Source organism: Salvelinus alpinus, chromosome 20 (assembly GCF_045679555.1).
Source record: "Salvelinus alpinus chromosome 20, SLU_Salpinus.1, whole genome shotgun sequence".
In the NCBI taxonomy this organism is placed as follows: Eukaryota; Metazoa; Chordata; class Actinopteri; order Salmoniformes; family Salmonidae; genus Salvelinus; species Salvelinus alpinus.
The window spans coordinates 35,865,013-35,891,192 of record NC_092105.1 but is presented as its reverse complement, the minus strand read 5'-3'; the positions used below and the strand labels follow the sequence as shown (position 1 = coordinate 35,891,192).

General features: G+C 43.8%; 1 protein-coding gene and 1 long non-coding RNA gene across 3 annotated transcripts in view; both read right to left on the bottom strand.

Annotated features, from left to right (window-relative positions):
* The window catches only part of LOC139546756 (R3H domain-containing protein 1-like), a 30,155-nt gene extending 19,906 nt beyond the window's left edge, over nucleotides 1-10,249 (bottom strand). The window contains 12 exon segments of the mRNA XM_071355505.1: nucleotides 1,395-1,612; nucleotides 1,764-1,846; nucleotides 1,960-2,055; nucleotides 2,943-3,051; nucleotides 3,380-3,520; nucleotides 3,939-3,998; nucleotides 4,237-4,315; nucleotides 4,686-4,818; nucleotides 6,885-6,980; nucleotides 7,443-7,478; nucleotides 8,972-9,178; nucleotides 10,111-10,249. Of these exon segments, the coding sequence (XP_071211606.1) occupies nucleotides 1,395-1,612; nucleotides 1,764-1,846; nucleotides 1,960-2,055; nucleotides 2,943-3,051; nucleotides 3,380-3,520; nucleotides 3,939-3,998; nucleotides 4,237-4,315; nucleotides 4,686-4,818; nucleotides 6,885-6,980; nucleotides 7,443-7,478; nucleotides 8,972-9,163 (1,243 nt within the window). The 5' untranslated portion in view covers nucleotides 9,164-9,178; nucleotides 10,111-10,249.
* A 44-nt stretch (nucleotides 10,250-10,293) lies between these two features.
* Nucleotides 10,294-21,095, bottom strand: LOC139546757 (uncharacterized). Of its 2 annotated transcripts, XR_011669268.1 has the most exons (4): nucleotides 19,302-19,380; nucleotides 16,341-18,690; nucleotides 14,429-14,504; nucleotides 10,294-10,366 (listed from the first exon to the last, which is right to left on the bottom strand). It is a non-coding gene; the product is annotated as an uncharacterized lncRNA (long non-coding RNA). The 2 variants fall into 2 exon arrangements; XR_011669267.1 differs by having other exon boundaries at nucleotides 16,341-21,095.
* Between the last annotated feature and the right edge of the window lie 5,085 nt (nucleotides 21,096-26,180).

The window sequence follows — 26,180 nt, the reverse complement described above, 5'->3', positions numbered from 1 at the left end:
CACAGCAGAGTTAACACACCATGCTTAGAGTTGTTGTATGGGGATGGACAGGGAGAGTCGTAAGATGCATGCCAAGGGTCAAAGGAGATACTGATGGTATCTACTGGAGGAGAAGCTGCTTGAATTCATTGGGTATTTATATTAGTCTGGCTTAGACAATCACCTATAACTGTATAATGCATCAATGGTTGAGGCCATTGCCATAAAAACCTTTAGTTGACCCAAGTAGAAATCTAATGTTTTTCATTAAGAAATGCACTTCTTTGAAAGGTCAGTTTTGAAATTCCATACCTACACAACCTATGATCTATTCTAATTACCTGTGGGACTGATGCGGTCATAAAATAGAAAGAGGATGATGATATCGTCAGCAGCTCTAAATGACAAGTTAATTAATTTCTTGATTTAACGTCTTCGTTTAGCTATTCACTTTGTGTGTCCAAGCACCACCACCATGTCCATGGTGGGCAGAACAGAACACAACACTTAATGAAACTAATAGATTCTTGAACTGTACATAATTAGATCATTAAGACTGGAATCTAATCACTGTCTGGTAAACAAAATAAAACATGATTGACTAAGACATTCTACTACAATTCTAAAAGAATAAGAAACCACTGATAGCATATTACCATAACATTTGTAGAACTATGGTTCAAAGAAAGGAAGAGAAAATGTATAAACGCTAAAATAATGCGTTGTTGAATTGGCTAGCTACTTCCCCTATTAAACTGACCATTGTATGTTTGAGATGGGGCTCTTCTTTTTTGTGAACGTAATAACCAATGAATTCACACTCCAGATACCAAATGGTAGTAATAAAATGAGAGGAGGAGCAGCAAATGTAATAAGAGGAGAAAGTATGCTAGAAAGGCACACATTAGAAAGCACACTGTCAAAAATGTACACACTGTCAATATGTGAGTGGTATGTTAAGTGCCAGCAAGGTGTGACAATGCACTAAGACCTGCATCAATGTTGCCAAATAGAAAATAAGTGCTCCGTCAATATCTTGATCAAATCAAATGAAGGGGGGGGGGACACACAAAAAGCATCCATTTCACCTGGCAGGAGTCTTCATAGGGAATTTGTCTCTTTAAAGACTAAAAGCATTCAAACCCTTTGACAGAATGATGGGCATTATTCTAGAATCTGCCTTAGGTCATGTCACATGGCTTCTCTGATTGGACGCTCCTCTAATGGACAGGCCGTTTTGACAGGTGCTGCACTGCTGATTGGCCAATATAAAGGTGGAGATTTAGAGTGAAGTGAACTGTGATTGGTGGTTAGTTTGGTTAAACCAGACTGAACACTGCACTCACCATGGAGGGTGGCATTCAGTCTGGTTTAACCAGGCTAGTGGATAGTGGAAGTGGTGGTTATTTATTTACCAGTCTTAGAGAGGCGACCCATGCTCTTGCTGCTGCCCGAGCTGTCTCCCCTGATGAGGACAGAGATGCCGCTGAAGCTGCTTGCCTTGGTCATGGCTGGCCTCAGGTTACGGTTGGAGCTGTCAGAGTCTGTGCTGCTCCACGGCCGAGGGTCAGAGTACTTGGGTTCGTTCTCAGAGCTGCTCTGGCGACTGTTGGCCGGGCAGCCATCTTTTAACCTGAGGAAGGAGCCATTTTAAACCATTATGGGATTATACATTTATTAGCTATTATAAGAGATAGAAACTGATTAATAGCATAACCATTTCCTAAGCAGAGAGTAAGAGATGGGGAATTTGTCATGGCTATGTTACGGTGAGAGATAATTACCTAAACATTTGCCGCCTTTGCTGTGTGCTGTTACAAGCATCATCCTCCTGTATCCTTTTTTCAAGAGCAAAGCCATCTGGACCCTGTAATAAAATAAGTTCTGTTCGCTACTTGTATTTATTGACTCAAACTCTCATAATCTGCATTGAAAACCTATTAAATTAATATTAAGGGAATTCTATGGGATGGTTCTTACATCTTGAGCAAATATCCTGTCTCTGGCCCTCTGGTACTCCTCCTCTCGTTCCTCTATAGACTTACTCCTCCGGTCGTCCTTCAGCCGCATCCGCATCTAGACACGTCAACACAATGCTTTAGCACTAACATCTGACACATACATCAACTGTCTCCTTTAGCAATTGTTTGTTAGTTAACAGTAACAAAGGGCTAAGGGAATATACTCTAGGAAACACTGAACCAATCACCATTAATACATGATGACTCCTTGCTGTCCCCAGTCCACCTGGCCTTGCTGCTGTTCCAGTTTCAACTGTTCTGCATGCGGTTATGGAACTCTGACCTGTCCACCGGACGTGCTACCTGTCCCAGACCTGCTGTTTTCAACTCTTAATGATCGGCTATGAAAAGCCAACTGACATTTATTCCTGATTATTATTTGACCATGCTGGTCATTTATGAACATTTTGAACATCTTGGCCATGTTCTGTTATAATCTCCACCCGGCACAGCCAGAAGAGGACTGGCCACCCCTCATAGCCTGGTTCCTCTAGGTTTCTTCCTAGGTTTTGGCCTTTCTAGGGAGTTTTTCCCAGCCACCGTGCTTCTACACCTGCATTGCTTGCTGTTTGGGGTTTTAGGCTGGGTTTCTGTACAGCACTTCGAGATATTAGCTGATGTACGAAGGGCTATATAAAATAAACTTGATTTGATTTGAATACCATTTGTCCATTGACTACTGCTTTTACTTTGTGCATGGAGGAAAAACATTCTGAGCTGTGCTAGTAGTGAAGACACCATTAATAACATTTGGCCATTGACTACGCTTGGCGCATCAAGGAAATACACTTTTCAAAATGGGGTTTTGTTTTTTTAAACTTTACTGGCTTTCATGGAGAAAAGCTAATTATTTATTTTCGCATTTTAACTTTCTTTCTTGGAAGCTCATTGATCATAATGAGGACTAGTATTGGGGAGCCTCACATCAAATGACTATCTTACCATGTTTTCATCTTTGTCTGAGCCGGAGTTGTCCCTTTTGAGAATGTAGCGCTTTTGGAAGTCGTCAGTTTTGTCATCTTTGATGTGTTCTGAAAACTTTTGATCAGGGCTACAGAGAGAAAGAGAGAGATATGGGGGGGCAGAGAAAAAAATTAATAAAACTTGAGTTGTAGTACGAATTCGTTCCAAGAAACCTGAGATGTTTACACCATCTCCCTTCCGCCTCAAACGCTGTTGCTCTCCTCCCGACCTACATCACCCAATATTGAAAACGCAGATAATTACGTTTCCCCAAAAACTCATTTCGAGGGCTGCAAAGGAAAATCTCTTTTGCCTTGGCAGAACATTTCTGCAGGCTTAGCCATTTGAATTAAGAGTAGGGATGAACATTTAAATTATTGGTTGTGGCAGAGAGGGACGAGAGAGAGATTACTCACATTCTTGTATTGCTAGTTTTGTTGATGATTACAGATTTCCCGGTTTGGTCGACGTTGTGGTCTAGGCCAAAGTAGGCAGCGACGCGGTGCAGCAGCATTCTGTGGTAGGAGGTCATTGGAGGGAACTTTCTCTTCTGGCTTCTGAGGAGGAGGATGAGGAGAGGACAGGGAGGAGAGGAGGAGAGAGGACAGGGGGAGAGGACAGGAGGTGGGAGAGGACAGGGAGAGAGGAGCATGGAAGAGAGGACAGGGAGAAGAGGATGGGGGGCGAGTACAGGGGACCAAATCAATAATTCAAAGAGGGACTACAGGACAATTAGGAACAGTCGTTCTGTGCAAAACGGTCCAACATAGCCTGGAGTCAAATCTCATTAGTTCTCCCCAGGCAGAGAGAGACATCACACGAAATTATGCATGAGGCTTAATAAATGAACAGAAACAGCTTATTCTGTTGAAATGAACCCCCCCCCCCCAAATCCTCAACAAATCGAGACATAAGAGACTCGTGAATTCAGTTGAAATGCACCCCAAAAAATCTAGACTCAGCTGAACTACTCACTCGTTATTACTGATAAAGTCGAGAATGTCCTGTTCCAACTTCAGCAGCATCATTCTGTCCCTGTGAATATAATGGATTGAATATGGAGAGAATTAGTTTGGAGTCTGTTTAGTCATTTGAGCATCCATCATTACCTCAGGGTGTGAAAAAAACTGCAATTAGTAATCGACTGATGAATATGCCAAGTGTTCAAACCTTTTAGAGAATGAGTCTTTGCTTATTCACCAGTGAAAGAGAACAACAGCTGGGCTTGTGGGAACAAACAAAATATTTTTAAATGACTGGCATGGCTACACACCTGGGGTTGTTTTTCAATGTGTTTACTAAGAATTCATGGATATCGATCCCGGTAGAGTCTGTGTACTCCTGACTGGAATCTGGAGGGGAAAATAGGCATTAAAGATAAACTTTTTCTATTGTGTCTCCTCATTTCACAGAAACTTCGCAAAAGTTAGGGCATTAATGAGCAAGGAAGATTTTTTTTTATTAAGTAAGCTAAATTTAGAGGACATAAGACCATCCATTGCTTTTTCACTTAATTTTACAGAAATGTTGAAGGTTCATTGAGTGCTGACTGAGAAAGCTGTTATTTTGGTTTATTTTAAATAAACTTTACAACCTGTGAGAAACCTCTGGTTCCAGACAATGTTTACCCACACAGGATGGCTATGTCCCAAATGGAAACCTATTTCGTATTTAGTGCACTTCTTTGGACCAGGGCCCATAGGGGATGCAGACAATGCCTACCTCTGGACAGCATCTTCCTGGGCATCCTCTCAGTCTTTTCTAGCAGCTTCTCCACACCTTTGTCCTCCTCATCCTTGATGGGTGGCACCTCCTCTTTGTCAAATGACTGGGAGACCTGGATCTCAACTTCCTCCTGCAAAATAAAAGACAACTGTTGGAGTCACCTTTTATACTGAAACAAATGGGATAAGGTGATTTCTCTTTCTTAAGGAGCTATCCATCAGGATAATTATGATGACGACCCCCCCAACTTTCCAAATGTACAGATTATGTAGCTAGTGGGGTGGCATGGTAGGAAAGCCCATGTGTACTAAGGGTTATCAGTTTAATGCTATGATCTTGAGCATTCACACCCTACAGAGTAGCTAGAAACAAAGGTTTCCCGCCTACTCTTTCTCTGATTAAGAATCTAGAGCACCCAGAACGGCTTTCATTTAATATTTTGGTCAATACAAAAGTAGAAGTAAAACAAGCACACAACGAGGCCGAGGGACAGCAAATGTTTTTTTAAATGTTTATTTTATTTATTTAAAATGGGGAAATCTGCCATGTTTACATTGGAGAAGAAAAAAATTGCGCCGCCCCTGTAAAAAGTACTAGCCTAGGGGAGTTGCAGCTTGCTAACAACGCTTTGATGCGGCACAGACTGAGTGAAAGCGAGAGAGCGAAGGATGGTGAATAGAGTGGGGGGGGGAAACTCCTGGGAAAGAAAATCTCAATCGCACACCAGTTCAAGGGCATAAATCTGACTGAATGAGTCTTAGAGACACCCTGCCAAGAGTATTCTTTCATGAGGTGGGAGATCATTTGACAAGCATTTGTTTAATTCACTCACACAGTCAGGGAGTTTCCATACTGCTCCTGATTTAGGGTTTTTATACAGTAAACCAGTTAAACGAGACACTATTTCATTCTATGGAATGGGTGGAATGAAAGAAAGTTGGCCTAACACCTAATAAAACAAACGTGTTCTACAGAAGCTTGGATTCAATTAATTCAACAGATTTGAACCCCTGCTGTCAGATTAAAACAAATTATTTTAATAGGCTAATTATAGTATGACCTTTTGGGTCTTACATTTTTTTTTTTTTAACTGATTTCATGTTGAACAAAAAAAATTGAGAATCTAGACCACAGCTAACACGGAACCCAAACCGGCTGCGTGTGTGCGCCATCGTGCGCTATCGTGCATACATTTATTTTGTACCCCTACACCAAACGCGATCACGACACGCAGGTTAAAATATCAAAACAAACTCTGAACCAATGACATTAATTTGGGGACAGGTCGAAAAGTAGTAAACATGTATGGCAATTTAGCTAGTTAGCTTGCACTTGCTAGCTAAATTGTCCTGTTTAGCTAGCTTGCTGTTGCTAGCTAATTTGTCCTGGGATATAAACATTGAGTTGTTATTTTACCTGAAATGCACAAGGTCCTCTACTCCGACAATTAATCCACACATAAAACGGCCAACCGATTCGTTTCTAGTCATCTCTCCTCCTTCCAGGCTTTTTCATCTTTGAACTTAAATGGTGATTGGCATCTACACTTTCATAGTATTACCACGACAACCGGCAAAACATTTAGTCTTTCAATCACCCACGTGATTGAACCAATGGGATGGCATGTGGGTACCTGCATCTATAAACCAATGAAGAGATGGGAGAGGCAGGTCTTGCAGCACGATCTGCGTCAAAATAGAAAGGAGTTCTATTTTAGCCCTTGGCCTCGCAGACGCTCGTTGGCGCGCACGAGCAGTGTGGGTGCAATAATTGAATAACATTGATTTCTAAATTTATTTTGCGACGCTCGTGCACGCGACGTGTCCGGTCTGGTCAGCATGTAAAGCTAAATATGAATCATGTGGTGAGTGACCTGAAACTAGGTAGATGCTTCAATAGTCACAAATCCTTTCAAGCAACTGGAAACGTCGTGTTATTCAAACAAATTCCTTTCTGAAGCTTTTGTTGGGGGAAAAATGCTGTTCTGGAGGCTGAAGATAACCAAAGAGGGGAACAGTTGGTGAGGTGTGGAAACTACAGGAATTTCTTGTGAACCTCTTTCTTGACGTTTCACTATTAAAAGAGATGCACTTGTGGGGTATAAATATGCAATGAAATGATGATTTGACACCAGCTGATGGTTTGGGTAGGGGCAGTGAATTGTCATAGGAGGGGCGTGGGGGATTTGCGGTTTACCTTGTGTTCTCGAGGCAGATCAGTGGTAATAGGGGGAGGAGGAGAGGACTCTTCGCAAACAGCCAGGCTCCGAACTAACTTTAACTTTGAGTTAGACTGGGGATTGGAGTGGTGAGGGTTAAGAAGAGAGTCAGGATGGGTCAAATACGGTGCAGGTAGAGTTTGAAAACACACCACAAACCAAGCGCATGAGGGAGGAGGTATCAGAAGGAAAATTAAAAGGAACACATAATTCCCGTGCAAGCACAGCCCACACTGGCATGGCAACCCAAGCTCAAGACAACACCATGCACACGGTCACCTAGGTTAGATTGACCATTAACTGGTCACTGGTTAGATCACTCGTCATGATTCTGATGCATTAGAATTTTAAATTTGCACTTGAATAACTGAAAACCACAAGCTTAAAAAAAAGTGTAAAAAATATATACTACACAAAATGGGAGGGGGGGGGTGCAGGCAGTGTAAATTAAAAGGGAAAAACAACTCATTGTCAGCTATTAGATGGTGGGGTTCATCAAGCAAACACTGTTACAGACATGCCTCTTGCCACTGTACCTTGGGCCTTTTTCCCATCTGTCCCGGTGTTTGCCGCTGTACGGTAGGCAATGAGACAAAATGGATCACATGAGACAAGGGTCTCATTGTCTGTAAGCCCTGGGATGAGTCCCCTTAATAACAAAATGACTGAGGACAATTACATGTAAAGATGGGAATCTGCTCTTGAAACCATTTATTCCATCTCTACAAAAACAGATCCATTAAATGTTTTTGTAATGAAGAAATGTTAAGATGCAACCTTTTCTTTTTCCTAAATATCCAACAGATTCTAACCTTATTTATAAATGGTTGATGCACAATAACTTTTAAATTTGTAAGTCTAAATAAGTCACTGCAGTAGAGGATTTGAAAAGAAAGCGTTCCTTGCCCTCCATGCTACTCTGAATTCTAGACTTGGAAGAACGGCCGCGGGGAATGGTAAAATAACTGTTCTCTCCTGCACACACATCTAAAACAGCACCTTGTGTGTAGTGAGGCGCCTCGATCTGCAAAGTGGAGGAGACAGATGGCAGTAAAGGCATTTGTTCCGCCTCCTCATCCCCCTAGGGGTGATACAGGAGAAGTTTGTGGATAAACTGGGATTTGAGATCGAGATTATCTGCTTTTCCACTCTTGCATGGATCTCCTCAGCTGACTGACTGCATGGCTCCTGGCCTTTCCATTCCCTTACAGGTATACCCCCCCCCCCCCTTATCCCAACTGCCTTTAGTACTGTACAACCACCTTTACAAGGGGGGGCAGCCAGGCTAAGATACAACTGAAATATTGTTAGCCCTATAGGCCCTAATCAAAAATAGTGCACTATATAGTAAATAGGGTGCCATTTCAAATGCAGCTCTCCTCTGACTGCTGTAATACCATATATAACCACCTATACACATGGAGTCAGGTTGAGAGTAGACTTGTGGTGCTGAGATATGAAAAGGGTCAAGGCTTTTCTGAAAGGGGGATAGCATGAGGGAAATGTTACAGCATGAAAGGAGACTAGCCTAGCTGTTCAAATCTTTCACGCACTACCTGTCAGAGGATGGGAGAGAAAAAACGATATAGGCCGCCTGCCATATAAAACCTCCACAAGGTTAACCTTCAAGCGTATGATAACTGAGTAGTGGTTTTGCGGTACACCGCTTCTGCGGGTTCTCACAACTCAATTATCTGACAATTGATTGGTTGTGCTTTGCCAGGGACTCCCCAGGGCCCCTGAGCCTGTGCTGTATCAGAAAGCAATTATTTCTCCCCGCTCTGCTAACCATTACAAAGCCCACCGATACCCCCAACCCTCACACGTCTGTCTCACTAGTCCCCTACCATTTCTCGCTGCATATACCTTTAGTGTAGTCCTCTGGTACATAACCCAACCCCGTCAACTGACATGCCATACTTTGATACGGAAATTGTGTGGGCATGGATGGTTGATTTTGTGGGAAGGGGGGGTTGTGGGCGTTGGTAAAAAATAAAACTTGTACAGGACGGTGTGGGGCCCAAGATGTAAGATAGATACAACCCTGCTCTGTGATGAGATTTACCTGAGTTTCGTTCTTGTCTTGGCAGCAGCTCTCTGGTTGAATCTCGGGTTGGAGCTGGGTTTGAGCTTTGGCCTGTGGCTGGGTCTCTGCCTGCTCCCTGACGTTTGTCTTGGTCGGGCTTGGTTCTTCTCCCCCCGCTGGTGTCGGTGTGGCACTGGCATGGTGGCTCTCCTCCGTCTCCACACCTCTCATAGTGGCGCTAGTCTCCTTTACAGTGACAGTATCAGACATCCTCATTAGAGAAGGCTACTTGGAGCTTCGTCTACCAAGAGCTCGAGACCTAGAGAGCAGAGAGAGATGGACAACACACGACACGGTTGCTTCGGTCAGCCTCAGCCACTGCCTGTCCTCCCCAAGGCTACTGTTTCAGCAGCAGCTATTTGTACTAACAGATCAATGAAGTTTCCTCAATGACAAATGACCCAATATTATAGCCAACTGTGTAATAATGCATCATTGTAAACCCTTAACCTCTGCCCCTTTCCCTACACCCCTCCCTCGATCTAAATTGATGAAAACCGTGTCCCTGAGAGTGTGAGCAGCACCTGGCCCTCAGGAGAGCCCAGCCAGCTCAAAGGTGCTAATGAGAATCAGTGGCTTCTGAAGCGCTTCCATTAACACTTTAGAGGGTGAGATATGCTCTACTCCTGTGTGTGTGACGCTCCTCTACTCACACCGTGGTCCTGCCTGACATTGCGTGTCTGGTGCCAGGGCGGACGTCAGCATGGCCAGATGGTGCAGCGAGCTGTGACTGCTCTGCCTGCCAGGCTGCCTGCCTCGCAGGGAGAAAAGACACGGCGGTTGTGACACTCCCATATGCAGGCCTGTAGACGCTGTAGCTAGCAGCACTGAGGCCTCCAGGGATCCCGATCTTCCTTATCGTGAAAACGGGAGAAGCAATCTCCCTGCGTTATCTCCTATCTGGCAACCTGTCACCACACTGGTATCCTATTCTCTCCCACCCAGTCTCTCTGGCTGTCACTGCCCACTCTACCCTGCCTATCCAGTCTGCCATCTCTAGTCTGAAATGGACTGCCTTTTTAATGCTTTGTCCTGAGACATGGGCTGTGACTGTTACTGCAGAGGCTGTAATGTCTGTAATGCGAGTGATGTCTGATTGTGTGTGTGTGTGTATTTACCGGCTGCGGTGCTTGGCCTGCAGGTCAGTGGTTGCGCCGAAGAGAAGGGCGAGACCCACTGAGGCGGGGTCCCTCTGCGTGCTGCTGCTGTTGGTGTCTGGGTGGTGCTGGACCAGTTGGTGGCTGAGGCTCTGGCTTGTGTGGAGCTGGGTCGTGCTGGAAGCCCTGAGGAAGAGGCCCATGTCCCCGTCACCAGCACTGGGTCCGGCAAGCAACAGCGCTGGCCTCCGACAAGGCTCTCATGCCCCTCAGTGACCTGGGGAGAGAGACAGGTGGAGGGAGGAAGAGAGAGAATGGTTTGTTAGTATGTGTGTTCACTGGTGATTTATGTATTTAAATGTAAACGAAGTTATCACGTGCATACACACCTCACACAGAGTAGTAGTGATACTAAAACAAGCATTTTGAATCAAGTCTATTTGGCTGACCGAACGGCCACTGTCTAGCTGAGAAGACGTGGATTCGTTGCTTCTCTGATTCTTTTCTCTCCTGTGGTTGGAGGCCAAACTGCAGGGCAGGAGGCTGTCACAGAGAGCTAACGTTTCCATCTCTCAGCTCCCTCAGAGCTCCGCCACGCTCTAACCCCGCTAAACTCTGCTCTCTTCTGGGTTAAGAAGCTGTGTGGAGGAAGTCCCAGTCAGAGGGGTCGGCCAGGAGGTCAAGTGGATTTCCAGCTCGCTCCATAATCCAGTTAACAACGGCTCCAACTCACCTCTTAGCTCTACGGAGCCCCAGGTAACCGGGCACTGTCACCTCGTAGAGGTTGCCATGGGCACCAAGAAGCATGGTGTCATGGTAGCTAGTTCATCCTAAAATCTGGTCTCTCTCTTCAGTCCAGTTTACTGAACAGTTATCTGATCTGCTCTACACTGGCCAGGATGACTCTGTTGGTGCTTCTCAATTCACATTTTTAGCACAATTGAGCGGTGTAAATACCAGTCCAAATAGAGGCCTGAGATCATTGGGACGTGTTGACTTGAGAATGGCAGGGCACAGCTAAGCAAACACTTGCTGTGTACCTGACTGACAACGTAGCACATTTATCAGGCTAATGGAGGTGGCGCAGAGCTGAAGCAGGGGCTGCTGCATTATTTAATCCTCCGATGGCCTCGCCTGATTGGGATTCATGAGATCTGTAGCCCAGGGCTGGTGGGGGGGCTGTCAGTAGAGAGGACAGGTGTGTGCGCGTGTCTGGTTGGCTTTTAGTCTCACACACACACACACACACACAGTCACACAAATGCTTGTCAACACACACACCCCCGTCTGTCGGTGTGCGGCAGCCTCCTGTCTGTCAACAGGGCGTGTGGTGTCTGTCACAAGTCCCTCTGCTTCGTCTCTTTCCCCAAGCCTCCTGCTGTCTGGGCTGCCTGCCCTGTGCTTTTTGGGAGTGACAGCCTGCCATAAGCCCTCCGCATCTCAACTATGCGAGCTGCGCTGTGGGGGTCACAGGGACCAGACGTCGGCGAGGGGCTGAACGAGACACTCTGCATATTTTCCCACCTCTTCTCTAGGCGGACTCACACTCAAGGACAATTATGCTTTTAATGCGACCAGACAAGAGCAGTTCTGGAATTCATGAGAGCTCAGTAGTTCACCCCCCCTACCACCCCTCCCGTTTTTTCCGCAGCACATCCAGCGTCAGGAGAGCAAGGACGCCCATGCCTGGCCAACTTTTTCCCTCCCACGCCCCCGCTCTGGAGTGGCCACAGATGGAGGCTCCCCCGGGCTGAGAGAAGGGGTTGGTTGGTGGTGGAGGGCTGGTGGTAGAGAGGAGAGTACAGTACCGTCTCTTCTAATGAGGATCAACCTCCATTACACAAGTTCGTGGTGCGGTGGAACATCTAAGAAGCAGGTCTTTCTTGACCCTGGACATTGAGCCTTGTAGTCACATGACTCTTCAGGAACTTCTGGTCTCAGCTGGAGCACTGACTGGACGTTCCGTAGAATTTTCGGTGTCTGTCCATATGCTTGTGGTTTGTGTTTTCTTATGAATTTATGAGTGCATCATTTCTACGGCAGATGCTCGTTCTCCTCACAAGGTGACTTGGTACACACAAATGCATTTGTGGATGACAGATGGACAATATTACAGAGGCAAAGGGCATTTTTATATTCCTTGGAGACAGAAAAAACGCAAAAGGTCCAATTCATGGAGCTCTCATCTTCCTCCAGGGGCTTTTATTTTGTTACTTTTCCTTCTTTCCTCTTCAATGGGGGGGGGGGTCCGTGTCCACATTTCGCAACTAATTGGCCAGGGTGTTCTATCCGAGCGGATAGCCGGAGCCAGACAGAGACAGCACCGGCCATCTCTTCTCCTCACAGTTGACTCGAGGAATGCTTAGGTGGTTAGGGCTTTACATTGAGCTGCTCAACCAACTGTGGCTGACCAGTGAGCAGAGGGAAAACTAAGAGTACAAATAAGGGTGGAAGTGGCGAGTTTGTGAGTGATTGTAACGTGTGTTTGTGCCTCTCTCTTTCCGATCGGTCATCCAGTCGGCGAATGGATGTTGGGAGATACAAATGAGATCTGTGTTGGTGTCAACGAGTGACAGCTAAGAGTGGAAAAGGTATTGATTTTGTCAGGCTGGATAAATAAGCTGTTTGCTGCTTCCTCATCCCTGCTGTGTACAAAACAAGAGGCAGGGCAGCATCCCAAATGGCACCTTACTCCTATATAGTGCACTACTTCTGACCAGGGCCTGTCCAAAGTAGTGCACTAATATAGGGAATAGGGTGCCATTTGGGACCCATGCAGGGAGGTGTCCTATTGACTTAAATAGTGAGGAAGCATGGCACGAACATGGGCAGGAGAGGAAAGCGGGAGCAGTCCGCTACGGTCGATCTGCAAGTTGACACCGTAATAAACCAGAGGAGACAAATGGACTGATCTGTCTGTGACAGTCCAATCATGTGTTAACTAACCATACATCATTTTATTTTCCAGAATATAAACTAGGTAAACAATATTTCCTTCTTATGAAAGCATGTGACACACCAAAAATAAATCTACCTTTTATCTGTGGGGAAAGCATTTATGACAATGCAACAAGTACCATTTTTTGGGGTCAAAAATAAAATAGTAAATTTTTATAATTCTGCAAGATTAGAATCCTTTGTGATATTGAAATAAGAACTGAGGGAGATGAAAACTTTAATTAAATTCCTTCCTTTCAACCTTTGTTATCTTTTAAGCACATAGACCTGGAGAGTTTCTCTTTTTTCTTTTTTACCACCCACACACAGGGGGATGGCGTCCTTATTAATAATCCCCATCAGCACTGGGTGAACTATTTTTTCATAGCCAATTATATTTACGGATGATTGACAGTTGGCTGGCGTCAGAACGGAATATAAATTGCAAGAGGGGGGGTGCTCTGAAGCCTGACACTACTGTGCCTTAACTACACACACACACATTTAAAACACAAAATTAAAAGACAAATACAATAGTGATGCCAACTCCGTAACTGCCGTAACAACTCCGTAACTGCTCTCACCGTGCCCCCTTCCCTTACATACAGCACCATCTGAAATATGTCATTCCCTGGCTTCAGTTTGGAACTGCGCCAAGAAGTACACTGTTCTATTGACGGACTCTAAGATTCCGGTGCATTCAACACTCTGAAGGCTCAAAAGACAGTCCACCTCTAGCCCCAGGGTGCTTTCTTTAATGACGCTCTCAGAGTTAGGGGAGATTTTTTTTAAATGCCCCCGAGACGGGAGGTTCAACTCTCAGACCCCAGTGGTGCTGTTCATTTCCATCTGCTTAAACACAAAGCCGTGATCAAAAGCAGAGTCTTGCCATCCGAACGTTTTTTTATTGAATGCAGGAATAAAGAAGTCTATATCTATGTCCGAGCCAGGGCTATCAAAAATGAGATGGGAGAATACCCAGTAGTGCGGGGCAATATGGACAAAAATCCATATCACCATCAATGCAATGAAATTATCACGATAACGATACATTGAACGATACGTTTAACATTAATGTGCACCAATTACTTTTTATTATATTACCCTTAAAACTACTACTACTACTTTAAATGTGTCTATCATTGTCCTGTTAGCAATAGCCCATTTTAGCAGACTTATTTTATTTCAAACTTCACATTCCTCTAGTAAAGGCTACTTATCGTTCTTATTGATATCAGTAAAAATGTCCTCGATAAATGGTCGGTATTGATACATTTTGATTGATCGTCCCAGCTCTAATTCACAGTACATCGAGCTACACTAATGACTTCAATAGCAAATCACAATATCCACTATCCATCATCTCATCCAGCAGAGAGAGGAGACATGGTGAATCTCTCACCTGCTGTGTGAGTTTCCTAACAGATGGGCCAGGTGACTTCAGGGCTGCCGTCAGAGGTGAGGCTACCTCTAGCTTCCTTTCAATTACCAATGGGGGAGAAAGAGGAGAAAGAATGAATGAAACATATAAGGGAAGGAAGGATGGATAAGGATCAAAATCCTGGTGCAGTTTTTTCCTTTGCTGGACGGCAGCAGCCGCCACTCAGCACACAAAGGAGCGCTACTTTTCACTAATGAGGACTTCCTGCGGAGGTTAGAGCGCAGTGCGCCGGGCTCCGCTCCCTCCCCGGCTACATCCATATAGCAATTACACCACTTAATTGCCTTCATGAGCCAGATATTCCCCTGCCTTTTGCCCCAATCATAATGCAATTACGCCAGGTTTCTGGGCAATGTTAAACGCCATCTCTGGAGTGCATCTCTGGGGCATTATGGCTTGCAGTAGCACTGGGTCCCGTTATGTTATTAATTTCAACCCCCTCTTAGAGTGAGGCTGGAGGAGACTGAACTGAATCATTAGCCAGACTCTGAAAACGACCCTCGTCACCTCGCTCCGGCCGTCTGGGACTGTGATAGGAGCCAAAGCTCACTGATGGCAAGTGACATTTGGGCTAGGCATCAAATTAGAATCCTTCACTTGTACCCTTCATTAGATGTACGATTAGTAGACATAAAAGGATATGAGTTGAAGACTGGGGGGGGAATTGATGAGAATGGCTGATGCAGAGTAGCCGTTAGGTGTGCGGTGCCAGTGGTGGTCTGACGGACTCCATTCCCATCGTAACCTTGTCCCACTTTACCAGAACTCTGATTGCCCCATTTAACAGAAATGAGATGCATAGTATTCAGGGAAACTAAATACAAGTGGCCCCACTCTACCAATTACGACACAGTTCGCACACACTTAGCATAAAAATGATTTGCTAACAGTCCCCTAAGGTATCATATGGGGAAATGGAATAGGTGCAATTACCAGTGAACTATTAGCAAATAAAGCCAAGCTCGTAACGCTATAGAATAATCTATGACAGGGATAATAACCAATTCATCAGCCAGCCAGAGGACGATTGAGGAAACAAACACACCTGGAGACACAGAAATGATCATGAAAATGCTGACAGAGGCACAAGACAAAAACAGCAAAACTCAACACTTCTAAATGGCTTATGAGCTGATTGAGCACTTATTAGCAGAATTGCAAAAATTACAGAAGAAAAATAGGAAACACACTCCTACCAGACAATGTAATAATATTCAGAGTTGCAAAAGATCTGCATATTCCGCGCCCTATTAGAATCAACAACTTTTCCGGTGTGAAAAAAGCCACCGTGTCACAAATTGACAACGCCATTGAAGGAGAGATGGAGACTGTCTTACTGTTGCATGTATTTCCCTCCTGGTCCAAGCATGGCACAGCGAGTAAGGTTTTAGAGAGGGACTGAGCAGCTTGGGTCCGAGTGCCGTGGTGCTATTCAGCACACACCAAAAGATCTCAGCAGGGGATCAAGCGCACCGCTTCCTTCCCCCTCTCTAACCTAAGGGAAAAAGCCCTTTGGGAAAGAAACAACGTCGCAGCAGCGCAAATAACAATATTTTCAAAGGGGAAGTTAATGGGACTACGACCAAAGACAACCTTGGTGCAAAAAAATCACAAAGCTCCAGACAGCTAATCATATTCCTCCTTTTCGAACGCAAAGCTTGTGAACTTCTAGAAAAGCCGCAGCATATCCCCGGGAAACTCTGTCTCTCACTGCAAAATGCTGAATACTACAGCCACGCTCACAAACAGTCTCAGGTTTATTTCTCTATGTACAAAGACAAGACCCACTTACACAGGGTGCTCATATATTGGACATTGTTCTGGTAGGTACTTGCACCTCTCGAGCGGAGCGTGCACAGCACATATCACTCACCTGCCACATTGTAGCCACCATTATTTCCATTGGTCAGGGGTTTAGTTTCCATAGTACCAGAGGCTGCATTGGCTGTGAAAGTTGCTGCTCGGAGAATTGTCCGAGACAGCCCCCTTCTTCCGCCCTTTCTTTCTTCCTTTCTTTCTTCCTCTCTTCGCAGCGCTAGCTCGCTCTGTCTGTGCCGGGCTGCCTAAGTGCCAGAGCCCATGGTTGGGTTGAGACTCTCACTCCGAAGCCTCGGAGACAGAGCCAAATCAACGACTGGGCTGTATGATGTCAGAGCCGAGCTCAGCCACTCAGGTGGCTCGGCTGAGCTCGCAGCACGTCACTGGCTAAATTGAGCTCTTTATTAGCGATACAGCCCGAGCCCACGGCGTTGAGAGGAGCCATGGGATGTTTACCTACCTCACCCATCCCTCCCCCTTCATAACCAACTACCCCCCCGCAATAAAATCACAACCCAACCAGAGTGTGTGTGTGGGTGTTTGTGTAGGAGTGAGTGTGTGGGAAAGGTGGGGGTATGTTGGACCACAGTATATGCCTTACAGAGAAATAGTGTAAAGAGGTAGTGCGATGTAAAGAAAGCTTGAGAGAATTCTACTGTCTATGTGTATTTGATTGATTGACTGTAGCAGTCAATTAAGGGGGAAAAACATCTAATTTGAAAAGTTTTGACCCGTCTCTTCTGCAAGTCTTTTAGTGAACGTGTTTCTAAAGAGATAGTTACTACAAGATAAAATATTTGATTATTCATTAGTGATGAAGAATTGTTCATCAAGGAATACTTGGCCTAATCAACCAAATAGGACAACATACAGATGCTCAGGCCTACCCATGGCTGCGCCCCTGCCCAGTCATGTGAAATCCAAAGATTAGGGCCTAAGTAATTAATTTAAATTGACATATTTCCTTATATGAACTGTAACGCAGTAAAATCATTGAAATTGTTGCCTATTGCGGTTATATTTTTGTTCAGTATAGTTCTGTGCGAGTGGTGGGGTCGATAAACCAGGCCGATTCTCCAACGTTTAAATCTCCAGTTAGGGAACATCGGTGCCCCCGCACATTGACTCTGTACCGGTACCCCCTGTATATAGCCCCGCTATTGATATTTACTGCTGCTCTTTAACTATTTGTTATTCTTATCTCTTACTTAAAACATTTTTTAGGGGGGGGGATTTTCTTAAAACTGCATTGTTGGTTAAGGGCTTGTAAGTAAGCATTTCTGTTGTATTCGGCGCATGTGGCGGCAGATAGCCTAGTGGTTAGAGCGTTGGACAAGTAACCGAAAGGTTGCAAGATTTAATCTGACAAGGTAAAAAAAATATGTTGTTCTGCCCATGAACAAGGCAGTTAACCCACTGTTCCTAGGCCATCATTGAAAATAAGAATTTGTTCTTAACTGACTTGCCTAGTTAAATAAAATTACAAATATATTTAAAAATTGGCAAATAAAATTTGATTTGAATATTCCTACCAGCCAAGCAAGACGGAAAGGCAAAAAAAATAAAGCAGCCGTTTGCAGGGGATTCTGACCAGGCCAAAGAAATAACTAGAGCGATAGTTAAGTTAATAGCTGGGGATATGCGCCCATTCTCGGTGGTTGAGAAGAATAACGGATTTCAGCACCTCGTGAAAGTGCTATAGCTACGTTATTAACTTTGCCCTCTCCAACCCATTTGAGAAAACCGTTAGTACCAGCTCTATATAAGCAAGCTAAAGCCACAATTGTCAATGAACTGGTCAATCAATCAAATGTATTTATAAAGCCCTTCTTACAACAGCTGATGTCACAAAGTGCTGTACAGAAACACAGCCTAAAACCCCAAACAGCAAGCAATGCAGGTGTAGAAGCACGGTGGCTAGGAAAAACTCCCTAGAAAGGCCAGAACCTAGGAAGAAACCTAGAGAGGAACCAGGCTATGAGGGGTGGCCAGTCCTCTTCTGGCTGTGCCGGGTGGAGATTATAACAGAACATAGCCAAGATGTTCTAATGTTCATAGATGACCAGCAGGGTCAAATAATAATAATCACAATGGTTGTAGGGGGTGCAACAGGTCAGCACCTCAGGAGTAAATGTCAGTTTGATTTTCATAGCCGATCATTCAGAGTATCTCTACCGCTCCTGCTGTCTCAAGAGAGTTGAAAACAGCAGGTATGAGGCAGGTAGCACGTCCGGTGAACAGGTCAGGGTTCCTTAGCCGCAGGCAGAACAGTTGAAACTGGAGCAGCAGCACAACCAGGTGGACTGGGGACAGCAAGGAGTCATCATGCCAGGTAGTCCTGAGGCATGGTCCTAGGGCTCAGGTCCTCTTGAATGGTTGGAGCTTTCCCGTCCATGGTGTAAAGACTGTGGGAACAGAACCCGGTTTCAACATTGCAGTCAGTGGCCACTAAGTGATCACTTGACACGGTCAACCGCAGCTGGTGTATGCACCCTGTGTTGCAATTACAACAGATGGAAGGAGCTCAAGGGCTACAGAGATAGCCCATCACATTACCTCAGAGTGGGAAATTAGAAGTACCCTGCTACAGACATCGGTGCGCATGTTTTTCTCTTTGTAAGAAAACATGGCATAGGCCTATACAATGTCTGAGCCATTTTTACATATTGATTTCATACACAGAATCCACTGTGTTTTAGTGTTGGAGATTAATCGTGTTTTCATTTCAGAAAATACAAAGTGTTGGTATTCCTGATTGTGCTCTCATCAGGCATTATATCACTCATGCTCATATATGGAATCAGGAATGCCAACACTTTTGTATTTTCTGAAATAAACAAAAATGAACTACAGTACCAAAACCGAACAGTGACCCCAAAACAACAATACTACTGAACCGTGGGTTTGGTGAACCTTTACATACCTACGAAACAAATAATTAAAATCTAGATGGTATTGAAATAAACAATGGCATTTCTCTCAAGGATAGGGCACAGGCAGCGAAATCCTTTCTTACCCCTCTGCCATTGATCTACGTGGGGTCCTCACAACTCCCTCGGGCAAACACACCGACACCTAAAAAAACATCCAATAAACAATTACCGCACATGCGTGCGGCACCCTGCCTCTACTGTAAACAAATGTGATTCTCACACCTTCAGAATTATACAGCTCTAGCAGGGAATGAATGCTTACTTCCTCCATCCTCCCCCAATAATATACTACAGATCCCTGTCAAGCAACCATCAGGAGTCTGTGTTCATTAAATGTGTTTACATTATACTGCAACGACGTGGGGAGTTGAGCCCAAAGAGATGGTGTTTGGCAATAACAGACGCTTTGAATGGCTCAGTAAGAAGCAGATGAGAAAGTTGGAGACAATTGGAGGGAGAGGGAAAGTTAGTAAAAAAGAAATGTGACCAAGTGTTTGTTTTTGCAAGCGTTTCCCTGAAACCTTGTCGCATTATCCCTGGCAGGCTCGAGTCCTAGATTAAAACATGTCCCTGGGCGTCCCTGACAATATTCATATTTGATGATAGCTCCTGAAACGATTGAAACTGCAAGTACACACACCTTCCCTAAGCTGTAGGAAAAATATAATTTGACTACGGCTTAAATTATCTTGAAAGATAAATTCTGCTGAAAGAGAGAAGAGGCTACTCCTGTATATCCAACCCAATATACTTTACTCTGTAGTTGAAGAAAACTGCACCCCTGAAACTTGTGCGGACAAACAATTATTTCAGAGAAATAATGACATAAGGTCTAATTAACTAAATTGGTCAAAGAGACAGTTTTTTTAAGCATCACACCATTGAGCTGCAAAGTTTCACTGTCACCTCTGGGTGGACGACTATAAGTGAAGGTGCGAGGGATGTGATGGGAGGCAGGCTGGGGATATAGTTGTCGTCGCTCGAGTTCTAGAGCAGGTCTGGTTGGGCGAACTGTGATAAGCTCACAGGGCTAATTGCATACACACCAACAGGCTACACAGTACACACACAAGCTACACACAGGCACACACGCGCACAGCATGGTGCGGTGGTGAAGGAAACATCTAGGCACACAAGTGCTAGTGCCCTCAGCATTTCATACTTCACCAGTGATTGGAAGAAATTGAGTTGCATATCGCAATATTATTTTTGGCAATATTATATTGATACTTTTGACTCAAATGTTTTGCTAGGTAGCATTGACTAGAGCTAGTCGGCTGTACCTGAGGCAAAACTCCGGTATTTTTCATCCTATAGCTTCTTTGTCATCTTTTTAAATAGTGAGTCAACATGTTTTCAGCACTTATTTCCTCATGCTCTCTCGTCTTTCTGTAACCGACATATAGTGAGCAATATTTTTGTCATATCAAAATCGCAATACATATAGAATCTCAACACACATCGTTTTGGCACCTAAGAATTGTGACATCGTATTGTGAGTATCTGGCAATTCCCAGCCCTTCAGCTGAATAGATTGGTTAACAAAATACCTCTGGAATATATCTGGAAGATAAAATCCACCCGGTGCACTACACACCCCTGGCGAATAAGGTAGTTCCTTTCGCCGCTGTAATTGGAGAATATTCACTCATACTAATTAACTGAATGCATTGCAAAGCAAGCTGGGGTTGGAAATGGATTCAGATTAGGGCTGGCGATATGACCAAAATATCATATTACAATATTTCTCACGTTTTTGACAGTATTTTATGTTTTTGAATAATAAAAGTTGTATATTTGCTATTCTGATAGTTTTATACTGTTTAATTAAACTTCAACCAAAAATATTTTTCAGCATTATCAATTTCCTGCACTCATTTCAGATCACACTGCCACGTAGGGCTGGTACAGATGGGCAAAAAATCTAGACCTTATTTTAACTAAATATTGCAATTTGACTTGTGATTTAGAGCAAAACACTTAAGTGAGAACTGTTGGAATCATGGAAATAAAACAATTATTCTAATAAGTGGGCACCACCTAACGTCAGGTTAGCATTAGCGTTTTACATAATTTGGCCACAAACTAGCTGTTTATAGACAGTAAGAAACAAAACAAACATTGAAATAAGGTTATAGAAGGTAAAGTAAAAACCTAAACCGGTCCTTGCATCAATACCGGTATATAGTCAAAAATGGTATACCTCCCAGCCCTAATTCCGATTAGCACTGATTTAATTCAAACTGACAAGTGAGGTAGTGGTGGTAGAGACAATGTATTTACAATGAGCAACCAACCCATGAGTGACTAATTCTAGTAGTGCAATACATCCTGCAGTCAATTTAACATGAGGAACATACAGGTAACTGGCAAATTAAAGGAAACACCAACATAAGTGCCTTAATAGGGCACTGGGCCTCCATGAGCCAGAACAGCATCAATGCACTTTGGCATAAATTCTACAAGTATTTGCAACTCTATTGGAGGGATGGGACACCATTTTTTCAAACAAGAAATTCCCTAATTTTATGTTTTGTTGATGGTGGTGGATGGGGGCAGTCATCCTATGCAGAGATAGCCATGGGAGCCAAATGAATAGCCAAAATAATGGCCTGCTGTAAGGGTGGATGGTAGGCCCCTTACTTAATCTGGTGAGCAAGGAGAGGCAGGAAGCAGACGATCCCGTGCACCGTATTTATTTAAGGCTCTTGGAGCAGGTGCAGGTATTTACAAAATCTATAAATCATCCAACAAGATGGTGGACCAGGCTCAAAGTAAGTAATAAACTGAAACTAGACAAATGAATATAAAGACGGAAGATCAAACAACTCTACAGTAACAGTTGAGATACTATAACCTGTACGATACAGAAATATATATAGAATACATTTAAAGAGCTGGACTAGAGCAGAAACTCTCCCCCCCATTAGTAATGGAGTGTTCATTCTTAATGAGCAGACCATGGCCACGCCAAACATTTGTAGAGGCAGATCTCACACACAAAAATGTGTAAGTAATGCTTTCGACTAGCAACATACTGTGGGGAGAACAAGTATTTGATAGACTGCCGATTTTGCATGTTTTCCTACTTACAAAGCATGTAGAGGTCTGTAATTTTTATCATAGGTACACTTCAACTGTGAGAGACGGAATCTAAAACAAAAATCCAGAAAATCACATTGTATGATTTTTAAGTAATTAATTTGCATTTTATTGCATGACATAAGTATTTGATCACCTACCAACCAGTAAGAATTCCAGCTCTCACAGACCTGTTAGTTTTTCTTTAAGAAGCCCTCCTGTTCTCCACTCATTACCTGTATTAACTGCACCTGTTTGAACTCGTTACCTGTATAAAAGACACCTGTCCACACACTCAATCAAAACAGACTCCAACCTCTCCACAATGGCCAAGACCAGAGAGCTGTGTAAGGACATCAGGGATAAAATTGTAGACCTGCACAAGGCTGGGATGGGCTACAGGACAATAGGCAAGCAGCTTGGTGAGAAGGCAACAACTGTTGGCGCAATTATTAGAAAATGGAAGAATCACCCTCGGTCTGGGGCTCCATGCAAGATCTCACCTCGTGGGGCATCAATGATCATGAGGAAGGTGAGGGATCAGCCCAGAACTACACGGCAGGACCTGGTCAACGACCTGCAGAGAGCTGGGACCACAGTCTCAAAGAAAACCATTAGTAACACACAACGCCGTCATGGATTAAAATCCTGCAGCGCACGCAAGGTCCCCCTGCTCAAGCCAGCGCATGTCCAGGCCCGTCTGAAGTTTGCCAATGACCATCTGGATGATCCAGAGGAGGAATGGGAGACGGTCATGTGGTCTGATGAGACAAAAATAGAGCTTTTTGGTCTAAACTCCACTCGCTGTGTTTGGAGGAAGAAGAAGGATGAGTACAACCCCAAGAACACCATCCCAACCGTGAAGCATGGAGGTGGAAACATCCTTCTTTGGGGATGCTTTTCTGCAAAGGGGACAGGATGACTGCACCGTATTGAGGGGAGGATGGATGGGGCCATGTATCGCGAGATCTTGGCCAACAACCTCCTTCCCTCAGTAAGAGCATTGAAGATGGGTCGTGGCTGGGTCTTCCAACATGACAACGACCCAAAACACACAGCCAGGGCAACTAAGGAGTGGCTCCGTAAGAAGCATCTCAAGGTCCTGGAGTGGCCTAGCCAGTCTCCAGACCTGAACCCAATAAAAAATCTTTGGAGGGAGCTGAAAGTCCGTATTGCCCAGCGACAGCCCCGAAACCTGAAGGATCTGGAGAAGGTCTGTATGGAGGAGTGGGCCAAAATCCCTGCTGCAGTGTGTGCAAACCTGGTCAAGAACTACAGGAAAGGTATGATCTCTGTAATTGCAAACAAAGGTTTCTGTACCAAATATTAAGTTCTGCTTTTCTGATGTATCAAATACGTATGTCATGCAATAAAATGCAAATTAATTACTCAAAAATCATACAATGTGATTTTCTGGATTTTTGTTTTAGATTCCGTCTCTCACAGTTGAAGTGTACCTATGATAAAAATGACAGACCTCTACATGCTTTGTAAGTAGGAAAACATGCAAAATCGGCAGTGTATCAAATACTTGTTCTCCCCACTGTAACTAATAAACTTTATCTAATTTAAAGTTTTGAAATGATTCAGACTAGATCAAAACACATGTAACACACTTAACCAAAATGAATGTTTGGTGAGGTGACCAAGCAATTATATCACTGTGTATACTGTGAAATGGGACTAGTGAGGAAGCACAACTAGCTTTCTCACACCTGCCTAACATTTTTATACATGGCTATAAGCATGATGAGATGTTAATCGCTTAATTAACCACATCTGTGTTTAAGTAACTGCTTTCAGCATACTTTGTATCCCTTATTTATTCAAGGGTTTTCATTATAGAGGCCGTTACCTGTACATGTAGCAGTAGCCTATATGAGAAAAATACGGTCTACAAGGCGACGGCTCCGTCACGTATACTCACTCCCTCTCTGGCGCTCGAGGTCACCAGGCTGCTCATTATTACGCACACCTGTCACCATCGTTACGCGCACCAGCGCCTCAGACTCCATCACCTGCCTGATTACATTCCATATATATAAATAAATAAATAAAACTCCCTTTGGTTTTTTCCCTAGGCGTTATGGTTTCTGTTTCAGTGTTTCATGTCTGTACGCTACTCGTGTTTCTTGTTTTGTTCCTTGTGTTATTTATTATTAACGTCACTCCCTGTACTTGCTTCCCGACTCCCAGCGTACAGGTTACAGGCTCCTTCACTTCGGCTGTGTCTGACAAAGTTACTTGAGGTCAAATCCTTGCTTTCGTTCTTGTTTCTATCAATTCTTTTCAAATCTCATTTGGGAGTGAAACATGGATGGAAGAAGCAAGGACTTGATGCCAGCAAGTAAAGTTCAGACACAGCCTTGGAGTTGACCAGAGAGACAATAAGTGGAAGAGATAGACAAAACAAATGCCATTTCTTCATCCAGGCTCCGCCATCTAATTCCCCCTCGCCTTCTTTCTCCCAGATGAAAATTATCCCCCTCTCCGTTATTCAATTAGAAAGAACATATGTCACGGGCAACTCAGCATTGGCAAATTATAACCCTTCTGACCATAAATCAGAAGTAGCGTCACTGCACTGCTAATTACAGACACTCCAGAGGTTCGGAGAGTCAACCACACCGTGCCACCCTACTTCAAAATAATTAATGGACGGACACTATGCACACTCACTGGTTCATCAAGATTATATAATCCCATGGAAAGAACAAGAACATTTGGGGGAAATAAATGGCTGGAAAATTGTGAGTCATTTTTGACAGAGGGTCGCTTATAATGGCCAACAGTAACACAATCACAATGCTTCCTGGACCCCGACCTGTCAACCCATTTCCCAAGATGTTTACAGTGACAACTGGGTGTTTTGAGGTCCAACAAAATAAATGTAATAATATTCAAGCACACACAATCAAAGTGATAGAAACCTCATCTCTCAAATGCCAACCCAACACTTAAATAGCAGACGTCTTGCCTTTTTGTAGTTAATAAATCCAATGTGAAACGTCACTTTGAAAACATCTACAGTCCTATTGATCTGATTGGTTACTGATCTGATTAGTTACTAATAATATAATTTACAATCCCTCAAATTGTGTCCCATATGTGTTTAGACACGGCGACCATTTACGGGAACTTTTTTTGAAAAAGTTACTTGATTGTTCTCCAATTAAAAATCTCTCCCTAATCTCTGAATCACACCTGTAACATCAATAGCTACAGTAGAATATGCATGCTTCGGAGGGAGGGGCAGGTGGCCTACACACACACAGGCAAAGATGTTAGGCTGGTAGTCTCTGGAATAAGTTTGAGAGACAGTGAGGGCTTTGTTGCATTTTTTGTGGGACTGAAAAATCCAAGAACGTTAAAGAAAGTTCACTGGTTTCCATGCTTTAAAATAGTAGTGCTGTTCCGGAACATTATAGTCCACTTTCGTTCTCGGTTCTGTTCTTCAAAATAATATATTTTCCAGTTTTCGCTACCGTTCTCTGAACTGGTTCCAACCCCAGTGATTTAAATTTTTGGGAATCTGTTTTAAAAAATATTCACATGCATAATAAAGAGATACTGTATGTGATCATATACAAGTTTAAATTAAAATATGTTTGGGCTTCTTGCAGTCAACAAATTATTTGTATTTATGTTCCGGCCTCCTGACCATGCCCTCAAGAAAAAAAATTGTCCCACAGCTGAATAAAGTCGAGATTACCCTGGGTTATTGGCTGAGCGGGATATATAAATTTTTCTTTGATGGTCGTTCCGAGGCAAAATAGCTTGCATTACTTTGCAGTGTTTTACAATGTTAAGAAGAGCATACCTTTTGCCAACCAGACAAGAGTCAGATGCCAATGGCAGGGTTTTTCATGCCTATTTGTACA